Source organism: Mercenaria mercenaria, chromosome 12 (genome assembly GCF_021730395.1).
Source record: "Mercenaria mercenaria strain notata chromosome 12, MADL_Memer_1, whole genome shotgun sequence".
In the NCBI taxonomy this organism is placed as follows: Eukaryota; Metazoa; Mollusca; class Bivalvia; order Venerida; family Veneridae; genus Mercenaria; species Mercenaria mercenaria.
The window spans coordinates 54,224,218-54,239,251 of record NC_069372.1 but is presented as its reverse complement, the minus strand read 5'-3'; the positions used below and the strand labels follow the sequence as shown (position 1 = coordinate 54,239,251).

The 15,034-nt window shown below is 35.7% G+C and overlaps 1 protein-coding gene across 5 annotated transcripts in view; it reads left to right on the top strand.

The window, feature by feature from the left end:
* LOC123535455 (uncharacterized) overlaps positions 1-14,365 on the top strand; it is a 42,529-nt gene extending 28,164 nt beyond the window's left edge. For 2 of the 5 annotated variants that reach the window (XM_045318136.2, XM_045318138.2), the window contains exons 3-5: positions 7,669-7,796; positions 8,244-8,471; positions 10,650-14,365. In XM_045318136.2, the coding sequence (XP_045174071.1) occupies positions 7,722-7,796; positions 8,244-8,471; positions 10,650-12,077 (1,731 nt within the window). In that variant the 5' untranslated portion in view covers positions 7,669-7,721 and the 3' untranslated portion in view covers positions 12,078-14,365. Of the gene's footprint in view, positions 1-441; positions 593-6,509; positions 6,635-7,668; positions 7,797-8,243; positions 8,472-10,649 lie in introns of those variants that run through there. The other 3 variants (XM_045318135.2, XM_045318139.2, XM_045318134.2) reach the window with 3 other exon arrangements.
* The last annotated feature ends 669 nt before the right edge of the window (positions 14,366-15,034 follow it).

The window sequence follows — 15,034 nt, the reverse complement described above, 5'->3', positions numbered from 1 at the left end:
TTGATAATTTCCTTAAATACCTGGCCTAAACAGAGGATTATCTTATACATAACTTTAAGGTTTTGTTGTTTCCAACAAAGCTTTTAACGTAGTTAAAGTAAAAACCGGAAAATAATCCTGGTCCTCTGTGGACTTTAACATGTAACAAAAAAGATGAGGGGTACCCTAACCTCTTCAAGAAGGCAGAAATATCTGGCGGTCCTTATTCAACCAGAAGTTTGCGCTTTACGAATATATTATTATATATAAATAAACAAATTTACGTGTTAATTTTATTCGCTATATATAAGAAATGTTGAAAACGAGCAGGCTGTCGAAAAGTTTTCAATTTGTCACAAATTACCTTTACTACCTCTGTTCACCTTTAATCATCGTGTTGTGAAAATCTGCTTTCATCTGGTGCGCTCGGGCATAACATTTCAATTGACCCAAATTTCAAATACTTTATGTATTTAGTCAGTTGAATTCATATAATCGTCTAACATGGTTCTTTTGGATGAATAAACACAGAAGCCGGGACGTAGTCGTACAGTGAGATTACTAAAATATTTTGGAAATTAACGTGACCAAATGCATGGAATTTAATGATTTGGTAAATATATAATTTAGAAAATATTTTTGTCTCTTACATAAATTGTACTGTAGTCAGGTTGTCATGTGGTAGTATCACTGGATTTCTACTGATTTGATAAATTCTCTGGAACTAATCGATCGGAATATTCCCAGATGTTTGTGCAGTGGCGTCGTGAATCGGGCGACAGGAGCGACCGCCGCATCAGTATTTCGGCAACGGAAAAACTTGATCATAGAAAAGTTAATTACCCCTTTGTTTCTTGTCAGAAGCTAGAAGCTTGTTGGAGCTGCGAGAAAAACGGCAAATAAGAGTCGGCGGTTTCGTATCTCATATAGATGTATTATGTGCGAAAATACAAAAATGGCGATTTCAGTATATAACCAGTTATTATATTAATCTCTGCCGTGCTCATGAAATGGCGGACAAATGATACATTGAATGGATTGTGCTAAAAATGTTTTCAAAAATGCGTCTGCTTTTAACTATCCTACCTACATTTAATAATTGCCTTTATTCTAGAAAGCATGAACAACAAAACTTCTATTTTATCCATTTCATCCTCGCTGCTTTATTTTTTTAAGCGGCTATGTGGTAAGAAAAATCATATGAGCTGCATTCATTCAGTGCACAGTGGTTTTCAAAAAAACATCTGTGGCTATTATTTGATGAGGGTTGTTAAACGTTTTTAACGAACTTAAAGGTCCATTACTAAGGGAAAGTGAGTTGGCAATTTTTTTCATAGCCAGTGCATAGACTTCTGCAAGACACTAAATAATGAAGATTGGCAGGTCAAAATTTACAGAAGGTCTTTGGAACTCAAAGAAATGTATGTGTATTATGTTGAAATTTCAATGAATCGACAGAATGACCCCCCAGGTCTTTTTAACCTTCTTCATACTTCATAGAAAAATAATTGTACATATACTGCGATTTATTTCGAATTTCTACATACCAACTTTCATTGTCCAATAAAATGAAATAGTTTCTGTGCTTTTTAAAAGAAATTAAAATGTTCACTTTCCTTAGTATTGGACCTTTAAGTAGGTATTTTGTATTGGTAAAATAAAGATATGGATTTTCGAATGTATATAGTTTGTTCTCCGGCTTAAAAGTATTAAAGTATGGCAAAAAACGAAAATTGAATATTTTCTTTTATAACTTCCTTCTTTTGAGGAGGCACAAAGAATACAAATGTCTGAAAAGAGCTCCATTTATGCCACTTCTTACATCTTTTCTTACCAAAAATAGATAGTTCCTCTAGTACCTAAAAGCAGAGCAAAAAAGTGATTAACAACGGATAGTCTGCTCATTCGCAGGATAAAAAGGGAAGCAAAACGGATGACCTGTCTATAGGCAAAACAAAAAAGTATACCCTACCTAAAGGCAAAACAAAAAAAGTAAACAAGGGTAACCTGCTTCTAGGAATAACAAAAAATGCAAATTGGTAACCTTCCTTTAGACAAAACAAAAAAGTGAAAAAAGGTAGCATTCTTATAGGCAAAATAAAAAGTAAAAAAGTGTAATTTTCCTTATGGTAAACAAAAAGTAAAAAGGAGCACCCTTCCTTTACACAATACAAAAGGTAAAGTAACGGTAACCCTCCTTTAGGCAAAACAAAAAGTAAAAAAGGTAAACTTCATTTAGGCAAAACAAAAAGTGGAAAAAGGATATAGTCTACCTAAAGGAAAGACAAAAAGTAAAATGGTATTTTTCCTTTAGGTAAAACAAAAAGTAAATGAATGGTAACCTGGCTATAGGCAAAACAAAAAGTAAAAAGGGTAAACTTCCTTTAGGCAAAACAAAAATTGGAGAAAGGATAGCCTACCTAAAGGCAAGACACAAAGTAAAAAAGGGTACTACTTGCCTGTCTACATGGAAAACAAAACGAAAAAAAGGGTAACTTTCGTGTAAGCTAAATAAAAGTAAAAAGGAGTAACCTGCCTGTAGGCAAAACAAAAAGTGGAACAGGGATAACCTACCGAAAGGCAAGACAAAAAGTAAAAAAAAAAAAAAAGATACTAGTAGCTCGTTACAGGCAAATAAAGTGAAGAAAATGTAGCCTGCCTATAGGCAGAGAAAACAAATAGTGTACCTATTCCTATTCGTAGTTTAAGAAGCGAAGCAAAGAAGGACATAGAGAACAAAAAGTGAGACAGAAATGGGTAGACTGTCTATTCGCATCTTCTAATAATAAGCGAAGAAACGAGGGCTGGTCTACCTATTCGCAACTTTATTACAATATCAAATGGCCACCAGTTCAACTTAATTAGAATAAAAAATCTTTAAATGACATTTACAAGATAAAAATCAACCTTTAACTATGTAGATGATAATATCGTAGCAATTTACAACATAAAATATATCTCTTGTTAACATTGTTAGCTCGCCTGATTTTTGAAGAAAAAACCTTGGTATTTTCGTCACTTGATCGTCGGCATCGGCGATGGCATCAGTGTCGGCGTCGGCGTTGGTAAATTTTTTGTATAGGTCCACCTTTTCTAAAAAAACTGTAAGAGATACAGCTTCGAAACTTTGCACACTTGTTTATTATCATTAGGTGATGATTGTGTAGGCCAGGAACCATAACTCTGGTATGCATTTTGTCAGAATTATGGCCCTTTTGTACTTTCTTGGTTAAACTTTTTGTTCAGGTCCATCTTTTCTCAGCAACTATAAGAGCTACAGCTTTGAAACTTTGCACACTTATTTATCATCATTAGGTGACTGTGTAGGTCAAGAACCATAACTCTGATACGCATTTTATCAAAATTATGACCCGTTTTGTACTTAGAAAAAAATGTGTTTCTCTTTGAAAATTTTCGTTAGGTCCAGCTTTCTCAAAAACTGTAAGAGCTACAGCTTTGAAACTTTGCACACTTATTTATCATCATTAGATGACTATGTAGGTCAAGCACCATAACTCTGATATGCATTTTGTCAGAATAATGGTCCAGTTTGTGCTTAGAAAATTTGAGTTTTTTTGGTTAAATGTTTTCTTTAGGTTAACCTTTACTTAAGAACTGTAAGAGCTACAGCTTTAAAACTTTGCACACTTACTTATCGTCTTTAGATGACTATGTAGGCAAAGAGCCATAACTCTGATTTGCATTTTGTCAGAATTATGGCCATTTTTGTACTTAAAATTCTTAACTATAAATCTTTTCTTACATACTGTCCAGCACTTGCAGACGAGCGATGACATCCATAGGTGGTGCTCTTGTTATATGTACATGTGGTTGCAAATTCAGGAGAAATTAATGCTTGACCTGCTAGAATAAACATATTTCAGTAATTGCAAACAAACGAGAGACTAACCCTACTGTGCTGTGTAAATGTGTCATGTTTTGCGTCAATTCTGCCATTTACAGCATTGTTCGATTGCTGTAGGACAGCGTAATATAACACCTTTTCTTGTTTAAATTGACATAAGTGTTGGCATTATGTGAAAAATTGAAGTGCATGGAAAATACTTGAATGGACTTACATTATGTATTATGTTTACTAAAAAGCTTAGATTTAATTGAAAATTGTCGAAAAGTATACTATGACATTTTAAATGATTAATTGCAGGTTTAAACTTATTTAAATACCATCTTTAAGTAGAAGGTTAGATTAAGAATTTGTTTGAAATTATTATTAGTCCCCTACCTGTGCAAACCGAAATACCCTCCGTCCTTCCGTCCGTCCGTCCGTCCGCCAAGCTGGATCCTGCAATTTTTCAAACATATTCAAGCTAGGTTCATAAATTTTGGTATGTGAATAGAGGGCAATATGTAGATTATGCACGTACATGACATGTTCTGGTTGGTCATAGGTCAATATTGAAGGTCAATTAAAACATTTAAATGCAATGAAGGATTTTCATATTACTACACAGAAATATTCCCCATGATTAGACTATGTATCACACACATGACCTTGGTGTCTGTCAAAGGTCAAGGTCACTATTGAATGTCAAAAAATTGTTTAAGCTCCTTTTATGTGCATTGATGGATTATCTTAGTACTGCACACAAATGTTCCCCATGGTGAAACAATGTGTCGCGTACATATGCTTGTAAGTCGTCACTATTGAAATTTAAGTAAAAATAGTTTTTGTTTCTTAGCTCCTAAATGCATTGAAGCATTTTAGTCCTAAAACTATTGCCAACAACCACAAGGGACGAACACTAACAAAGTTTTACACCGGTAGGGGACTTCTGTACTGCCACTTTAATACTCGGTCACTTGTTTTGTAATTGTGTCGTTAATCCTAATAAGAAAAAGTCGCCGTTTCCTTACAAGTACATTGTACTTACTTCTTTCGCGTAAGCGGGTGAAAGTGGAAGAATTACTCTTGACATACGGAGAACATTTGCTTTGCCCAGGGACCGAACTTCCGACCTCTAGGATGAGACTGTCAGATGAAATTTTAAATCTGTTTGTACCGCTGACCTGACAGGCAGGCTTTATGGGTGTTGCGCTTACTACATCTCGCCATTGAAAAAAAATGAGTCCGCTATCGTTTTACTAAGTTTTGTTATAAGCTTTTCAAAGGGTTATGAAACGCTTTTCTGAATTTCACAGCCCTATGTGTCGACCTTTGAGAGAAGATCTGCGCCAAACACGTATAATATTTTGCATGACTTCGTATTCATTCATTATCAACAAGGAAAAACCTTTGATTTGTATAGTATTTTATCTATTTTATCTTAAACCAAGGCTAAATACTCCGAATATGAAAACATAATAAGTTTTTAGATATTTTTCCCCACCAATACATGCTCATACAAAATATTTGTGTAGGAATTCATTTGTATCCAATTGAGACAAAGTTGTTAACATGCTTGAATTTTAAGTCGTTATGAATATTTTAACACTTGTTTTTTTGTAAGCTTTTTTAGCTCGACTATTCATAGAATAGTGGAGCTATTGGACTCGCCCATGCGTCGGCGTCGGCGTCGGCGTCCGCGTCGGCGTCTGCGTCCGCGTCGGCGTCCGCGTCCCGATTTGGTTAAGGTTTTGTATGTAAGCTGGTATCTCAGTAACCACTTGTGGGAATGGATTGAAACTTCACACACTTATTCACTGTGATAAACTGACTTACATTGCACAGGTTCCATAACTCTATTTTACTTTTTTACAAAATTATGCCCCTTTTTCGACTTAGAAATTTTTGGTTAAGGTTTTGTATGTAAGCTGGTAACTCAGCAACCACTTGTGGGAATGGATGTAAACTTCACACACTTATTCACTGTGATAAACTGACCTACACTGCACAGGTTCCATAACTCTATTTTGCTCTTTTACAAAATTATGCCCCTTTTTCGACTTAGAAATTTTTGGTTAAGATTTGTATGTAAGCTGGTATCTCAGTATTTACTAATGGGAATGGATTGTAACTTCACATTCTTGTTCACTGTCATGATCTGACATGCACAAAGCAAGTCCCATAACTCTACTTTGCATTTTTTCAAAATTATGCCCCTTTTTCGACTTAGCAGTTTTTGGTTAAATTTTTGTATGTAATCTGATATCTCAGTATCCACTAATTGGAATGGATTGAAACTTCACACACTTGTTCACTGTCATGATCTAACATGCACTGTGAAGGTCCCATAACTCTACTTTGCATTTTTACAAAATTATGCCCCTTTTTCGACTTAACAGTTTTTGGTTAAGTTTTTGTATATAAGCTGGGAGCTCAGTATCCACAAATTGGAAAGGATTGATCAATTTCACACACTTGTTCACTGTCATGATATGACATGCAGTACAGAGGTTCAATACCTCTACTTTGCATTTTACAAAATTATGCTCCTTTTTCAACTTTTGTATTCATTCAATTGACAAGGCTGTTGAATAGTCGAGCGTTGCTGTCCTCCGACAGCTCTTGTTTATGAAGTTGTCAAGAGTTAAATGAATTTGAAACGGTTTTTTTGCATATTATGATTATGGCATAAATCGTTGTATGTTTTTGTGAGAATATTTTGAAGTTACTGTGTTATTTAGGATATCCTATACATATTAAACTTAAGTGTTAGTGTGATCATTTTTCCAAGGACAATGAAATAGAAACCAGGTTTGAAGTTTTTTTTCTTTTAAATTGAAGAAGTTCTCATAAATTGTATACTAATGAAATTGCACTAAAAGTAACCTTATATGTCGGTAAAAGAAGATTAAAAGTAGTAAAATGTTATCTAATATTCTGATTCATGAAGCCAGTTGCAAAATATACGAAATTAATCAGGTTATACACCACCACTACAGTTTGGTATAGGGTCTTTGAGGCCGGGTGATTAAGGTCGCTGACTTCAAATCGTTTGCCTCTCACCGCAGTAGACTTGAAACCTCGGTTGGGATGTAAAATTCTTCATGTGAGGAAGCCATCCTGCTGGCTTATGGAAGGTTAGTGGTTCTACAAAGGTGCTCGTACATGCCTGAAATAAGTGAATACCGGAAGGAGCATCTGGGTGGTTTCCTTCACCATAAAAGTGGAATGTAGCCATATGACCTACATTGTGTCGGTGTGACGTTATACCTAAGAAACAAAACAAAGCAAAAAGAAAATATAACAATTTGGGATACAGTTATAGTGCATTAGACTCGAAATATTTTTTTCATATATATGTCACTGTCATTAGCCAATATGGTGTTTTCGCAAAATTACAGGTATGAATGCATACTGCAACCATTGGAAGTTTGCTTAAATTTATATGGAAAAGATTGATAAAATTGTAAATTGTTACCCTATCCTTTCAGTTTTATACACAAAAAGGACTACAATTTCACTAAGGAAAAGAGACATTTTTCATTTAATATTTGTTTAGACTTTAAGTTTCGGCGGTTTGTGGAGGTCTGTAAACAGCTTTAATACCATTATGCATATAAAAAACAACAATAAGTTAGCCTGTCTATTTTGCTGGTATCCGCACAAGTACTTACTTTCCCATTTCAAGTAGCTGCCAACTTCTTAACATGAATCAGAAGTGGAGACGATCGTCCCGTGGAACATTTGCCTGGTCAGTGTTACCGACCTCTAAATTTGTAGTGCTGTCAGAGGATAATAAACCAAGTTAACAAAGTACGTTCTAAGTGTTTTTTCTTTTTTGTCTGCAGGTTGTAGTATGAACTAAAATTACTTCAAATAAGGGCCGGTAGAAAAACGTATGAAAATGGCAGAATACATAGAAAAGAAGGTCCATTTTCTCGGATCCTGGAAGAACAACCGTGTAGATAATCAGGTAAATGTTTCAGACTTAATTCAACTGTGAATGTCAGACAAAGTTGCCTCGATGGGTTCATATCCGTACAGTGCCACTGTATATATAAAAGAACTATAGATTAAACCTAAGTCTTTAGGTACAAAACGGTCAAATTCTGCGATAAATTTGCTCATGTTTATGCTAGGCACATTTGATGGCAAGTATGTATGTTAAACCAGTTTCTCTTGGTATATAGAGCACATAAATACAGTAAAACCTTATAAAAATCAGAGAATGTACTCGGTTCCGAAAGATATCTCTAGACTGTTTAGTTAGAGGGCACTTAAAACTAGAATGTAAATAAAATATGCAAACTTAATGTTACAGTACTTGTCTTGGCAAGTAATATGTTTCAATTATTTTCATACAGTATACTAGTATGCAGTAAATCAGGCACAAAATCATGTACTGTCCTTAATATTGCAGACGATAGCACAGATCAACTCCCAGATTGCTACAGAGAAGGGAAATCGTGTGAAGTTGCAGCTGTCCAGGGATGGAATCCGTGTGGTCAAGTCCACTATGATACAGGGGAAAATGCTTCATGACTTCATTCCTCTGGATAAAATACAGTTTATGACCGTTAGTCGGAATCTACCTGACCTTCTAATGGTTATATCCTTGACGTCTGGGGATAATGCCGCAAAATTTCAGGTATATTTGATTTTCTTTATTTCACTTCCGTCTTGCATACGTCTGTTTTGAAAATAAAACGGACGTATTATGGAATGGCGATGTCCGTAGTCCCTCCGTCTGTCCGAGCAATCGAAAGGACATTTGTTGGTTTCTCAGGACAGTAGGTAAAGGTAAACTATATTCGTTCTGTTCTACTAAATGGGTACTATCAGTTGCTTGTTGGGTAATTTGTTACAAAAGAAATACCGAACAAATGTCTGTAAGAACGTCCGCCCGTTTGCGAACGGATGTATTATGCCCCGTTAGGCAGAGATCTTGTTTCAGATTGTTTTGAAACATGAAACATTATTTCAGTATGGTATCTGCAAAAAATTACTTCCATCTGCTGACCAGCTATTAATTATTTATCCTCCCGCCAAAGGCGAAGGGGATATTAGAAATGCTCTCCGTGCGTGCGTGCGTGCGTCCGTGCGTCCGTCCGCAACGATCTTTGTCCGGAGCATAACTCCAAAAGTACTGGAGGGATTTTCTTCAAACTTCATACACTGATAGAACACATTGGGAGGAAGTGCAGTGTGCAAGAACAATAACTCTACCTTGCCTATTTTTTGAGTTATTCCCCTTTATCATATTTTCTTAAAAAAATTTGTCCGGAGCATAACTCCAAAAGTACTGGAGGGATTTTCTTCAAACTTCATACACTGATAGAACACATTAGGAGGAAGTGCAGTGTGTAAGAACAATAACTCTACCTTGCCTATTTTTTGAGTTATTCCCCTTTATCATATTTTCTTAAAAAAATTTGTCCGGAGCATAACTCCAAAAGTACTGGAGGGATTTTCTTCAAACTTCATACACTGATAGAACACATTGGGAGGAAGTGCAGTGTGCAAGAACAATAACCCTACCTTGCCTATTTTTTGAGTTATTCCCCTTTATCATATTTTCTTAAAACATTTTGTCCGGAGCGTAACTCCAAAAGTACTGGAGGGATTTTCTTCAAACTCCATACACTGATAGAACACATTGGGAGGAAGTGCAGTGTGCAAGAACAATAACTCTACCTTGCCTATTTTTTGAGTTATTTCCCTTTATCATATTTTCTTAAAACATTTTGTCCGGAGCATAACCCTAAAAGTACTGGAGGGATTTTCTTCAAACTTCATACACTGATAGAACACATTGGGAGGAAGTGCAGTGTGCAAGAACAATAACCCTACCTTGCCTATTTTTTGAGTTATTTCCCTTTATCATATTTTCTTAAAACAATTTGTCCGGAGCATATCTTCTTCATGCATGGAGGGATTTTGATATATCTTGGCACAAATGTTTACCACTACGAGGCGGAGTGTCATGCACAAGAACCAGGTCCCTAGGTCTAAGGTCAAGGTCACACTTAGAGGTCAAAGGATACAAGAATGAAAACCTTGTCCGGAGCATTTCTTCTTCATGCATAGAGGGATTTTGATATAACTTGGCACAAATGTTCACCACCACGAGACGGAGTGTCACGCGCAAGATCCAGGTTACTAGGTCTAAGGTCAAGGTCACACTTAGATGCCAAAGGTCAGATACAAGAATGACTTTGTCCGAAGCATTTCTTCTTCATGCATGGAGGGATTTTGATGTAACTTGGCACAATTAATTATACACCATCATGAGACAAAGTGTCATGCGCAGTTCCCTTCTTTAGAATTACTTCCCTTTGTTGTTACTATAAATAGCTTTTATTGCAAGTAGTAGGGAAAAATCGAGACCACTTTTCTGTAGTACAACATGCATGCTATATCCAATTTTGAGGGTATTTTGACCAGTTTCTACCTGATAGAGATTTTTGTGTGGACTTGCATTTATTTATTTTTTTTTTTAAGATTAACTTTAAAGCCCCTGATGCGGACCACAACTAAACGGTTCTTCAAAGCTTTCCCCAAAATTAATACTTTCAGACACTAACTTGCCAGGAACTTTAGCCTTCAATTATAATATGCCCGGCGGGGGGATTAGCCATGTGTAACATGGCTCTTATTTTCACTTGTTTTACCAGCGTATTTCAAATAGTTCAAGCAGATTTAAAAACGCTTCCTCTTTTCCAAATTTTGAAATATTTATTAACTGCATATATTACATACAAATTCGGTTTCTTGACAAATATGCGTTTTCTTTTGTGTTGCTATAAAAGTTTTATGTTAATTTCAGGTGCACGCGTTTAGGTGTGCAAATGGTTTAGACGCTGGTGTTTATGTCGGTACGTTCAGGACATTGCATAAGAATTTGCGCACTGTAAAGGTGGTCAAGACGGTAATTCCGCAGCCAAAAGGAAATAAAGATGATGAAATTAATTGGACATTACGGAGTAAAGAGTACGATAATTCGAAACGAGAACTTAAACAGTTGGTGGATTTACATGGAGAAAAGGCGGTGGTACACAAGATTGGTAACGGAACAACAATTCATATCGATGATGACGAGGAGCAACCAGTGATGACAAATGGACATACGGAAGTGTTTGAAAACGGCGTGCGCATCCCTTTATACCGGAAGGGAAGGCCTACACGAATGGAACGTGAGTCATTTGAATCAGACGTGAGTGACAATAGGTCGGAGGTATCAGAGTCTGCTTTGAGGAGTGAGCTTGAAAATTTGTCACAGGAATTACGTGATATCAAAATAATGCTTGAGAAATCAACAGGAATTGCCTCCGAGCCTGGATCACCACGTGAATTTGAACCAGTAAAAGTCCAGGTGCATACGCACTCAGTGCAGCCTGAACAAGTCCATGTCAAGAGAACCACGACATACAGCGAACCGAAGTACGAAACCGTTGTTGTTAACGAGCCTGTGCGAACGACTCACCAGGAAAATGGCTACCACGTGACGGGAGATGAGGGTGTTACCCATGTACGTGTCAATGTCCCAGATTATAGAAATTTTAGCGAGGGAACATCATCTTACACCGTGACCACAACGTCTCGACCGGAAGTACAAAATCACACCGTGACTATGACATCTCAGCCGAATTACGAGGTGGTGAAGCAAAAAGGCAAAACGACTTCGTACGAAAATTGGAAGAAAAACACAATAGAGCGGAATGCTATTCGTTACAGCGATTTGCCGGAGAGAATACGATGGCAATCACGTGATAACCGTGCAAGTCACGTGGTTTCTGTGAGACCACGTTCAGCGTTACCATCATGGTCCACAGATGCTGTAGACAGCACCCATGTTAAGGGAGTTAAAGTCAGACACCACAATGTCGGCCTCGGGCCCGCCTACCAACACGTTTCATTTAATCCACGAGTTGTGAAAATGCAAGATAGAAAAACGCAATCCCTTCGCGCTAGCAGAGGTCTTTCAACCACTGTGGCCAAGCCAATTGATAAAGTTTATATCGGCAGACCTGATGCTAAGCACCACAGCTTATCATATAGGTCAAATTCGGCCAAAGCTCGGTCCTCAATTCTTGTGAAAGAAACTAATGGTGTTGATACAAATGTTCAAAATGTGGTTGTGGAACAAAATAACAATATTGTTAAGCATGACAATGATGATGCCGATTTGCTTGACGTGAGTGGACTTGACTTGTATAAAGAAACCCCGTCAGAGGGCGTGGTGATCCGTACGTGATGAACATGTGATTAAATAACATAAATGAGAATAAAAGTAACACAGACAATGTTGTTCAGACGAAAATATACCAAATCATTCTTGGATTATGTGGCAAATATTACAGAAACTGTAGCAGAAACTACGTATTCCTTATGTTCAGTGTTGAAACTAAACTTGTAAAAATGAAATAACTGAAGTCTGAGGAGGAACTTACAGTCAATGTTAATAGACATGACAGCTACAGTTAATACATGCATTCCTTGCTTGAACATGAAATATTTGTTCAATTTGATTTATAAGTTTATAGTGGATATACGGACATAACAATGTGTTAATACCTTATTTCATAAATATTTTCATATACTTAAACGTTCATGCTATAGCAGCACTTGAAAACGATTATAAAGTTTGCGAAGAATGGAAAAGCCGGCCTAACGGGAATTAAGAATATTGAAACAGCTTAAATACTCATGTTATTTAAATGTCATTTACCGATATGGCTAAAGATATATACGATATTATGTAAAAAGGTTAAAAATTGGTAAATGAAACGCATTTTAGGAAAAAATGATCTTTAATGTGACACGGACTGTGCTTATACTTTTCCGTGTTATTTTATTTTATATAGTGCGTCATGAGTGCTCGACAATTACATCTTTTACCGTTAGTTGACAGTAAGGGGGAGAATGAACTGCACTCTAGAATGAGTGAAATTGCGTGTCCAAACAGCACCTGTTTAATTTAAATGTTATGCTGAAAACACAGTTTTTGTTATGCTGAAAACACAGTTTTTGTTATACTGAAAACACAGTTTTTTTTTGGAAATCTCGTGCTATAGCTTAGCGGGTTTTGATTGTATAATATAATTTAGCAAGTTTAAACTGGCTAATGTTACAATTCAGTTATTGCGTTTGATTGGCTAATATTGTAATTTAGCTAGTTTAAATTGATTGGCTACGAAGCTAGGTGCTTCTGTAAAAATGTTAAGTGTTGTTTGTAGGATCTATATTCTTGTTAACTATTTGAAATGATATTATTTTTGTTGTATGTATATGATTATTACAACATTACATTGACATGTATCTGCATGTATATATATGAATTGTGAGTTGTGTCTATACATATTGGTAGAATGCTATACCTGTATAACACTATATACAAAATATGTTTACTTATCAGTTATTTGACACATATGCAGTAGTTTTCAAACATTATATACATAATTCTTTTTTATGCAGAGACAAAGTGCGTTCATTTCATTGTTTATTCTCGTTTACACATTTTTAAAGTATTTTGGTCTGGTTTTCAGTTAGGTGAATTGTTCTCAAGCAACCATGGTCCTGTAGAAATAACTTAATAAGAAGTGCTTCGGTTTGTAAATGGGGTCATGAGATCGATTGTGGGATAAAAATTTAGCTTTGAAAATTGTTTTAAAATTCATCACATTGTAAGTCAATGGATAGGTCGTGAAACCAGTTTAGATTTCATTTCTTGAAACGAAATTTTAAAGGGCATGCAATTGGTCTAAAATTTAGACGGAACCAGTTTGTAGATTAAAAACATAGAGCTTCAAATCAAGACTTCTTAGAAACAGTGGTTAGATCAAAGTGCGTGGAATCAATTGAGATTACAGGTTAAAGACACCTATCAAAAGTCACAGAAAGATCAAAGGTCATGGACCCAGTCAAGCCCATCAGGACATGGTACCAGTCTTAATCCATAACAAAATTGTAAAATAATGTTTCTTTCTTATCTTTATTAGTAAATATACATTTGCTTCATATTTCAGTATACAGATGTGCATTTGCATACGTTAAATATAGGCAATCCATTGTTTGTGATATGTGTGACTCTTTGAAACCTTTTGTAAATGTGCTTCTTTAAAATCATTTTGCTAGAGTTCTGTAATAGTTTGATTTGATCAGCTGAAGTGTTAGGATGCCTGCTTTTGAACGATGGAGGGAGAGGCTTTGTGGCCCTCAAACCTCTTGCACCTCACCCGCTGATGGATAAGCCAACCAGTTAGCTTTTAGCATTTAGGTGGTTCTACCCAGCGTACGCCCATATGTGCCTGTAATATTGACCACAGAGGAATACGATGTCTGTAGTCGCAAGTAATCTGAAAACTGGCTGAATTTAAACCCAACAAAACTAAGTTTCTGCGCATGCTTTAACCAATGCAAAAGTAAACATCAGTACATGTTTAATCTAAATTTGTGAAAATTCATAATTACAATCATGTTCTATATGCTATATTGAATTTTAATAGTTTATGTAAATCATAATAAAAGTTGATTATCGCTTCACGCCTTTTTTTGCTTTATTCAGTTATATGCTGGCATATAATCTTGATTTTAAGATGAATGGACAAGAAAATCATTTGAAAATCAATAATGATTATGGTTTATGGTGGCAAGTACCAGGCTTACCTATCGCTATGTCTCCACTCAAAGTGTATGATACATATTATGAGAGTGAAATATATCTGAAAATTTCCCAATGAAGAATACTAAAGTTTTCAAATAAATGCTACGACTTGTATACAAAATTTAGTTCAAACCATTGAAAAACATTGAATAGAAGGAAAATCTTATATCATAACAGACTCTATTTTAAAGCAAAGACCGCTGCGTGTTGTCTTTTATGTTTACCTCAGATATCCATATTAGGGTCATACATGTATATGATGCGAATAAGACGTAATGTATTTTCTCGGTCTGTCGTTAAAATAGTCCATTTCAGTAAAAGATTGAGTTTGATAAATCGCTACCTGTCGTCTTTTTATTTTCTTTTTTCAATTTCACGCATCGTTTCCTCATTGCGATCAAGGATACTCATTTGAAAAAAACATTTGAACATCTTATTTTTTAGATTTATGTTATTACTATTCGTATGATATAGGAAATGAAGTGCAAATGCTGTGTATTTTTATAGACTAGGGGCCGTATTCATAAAGCATCTTGAGTATAATTATA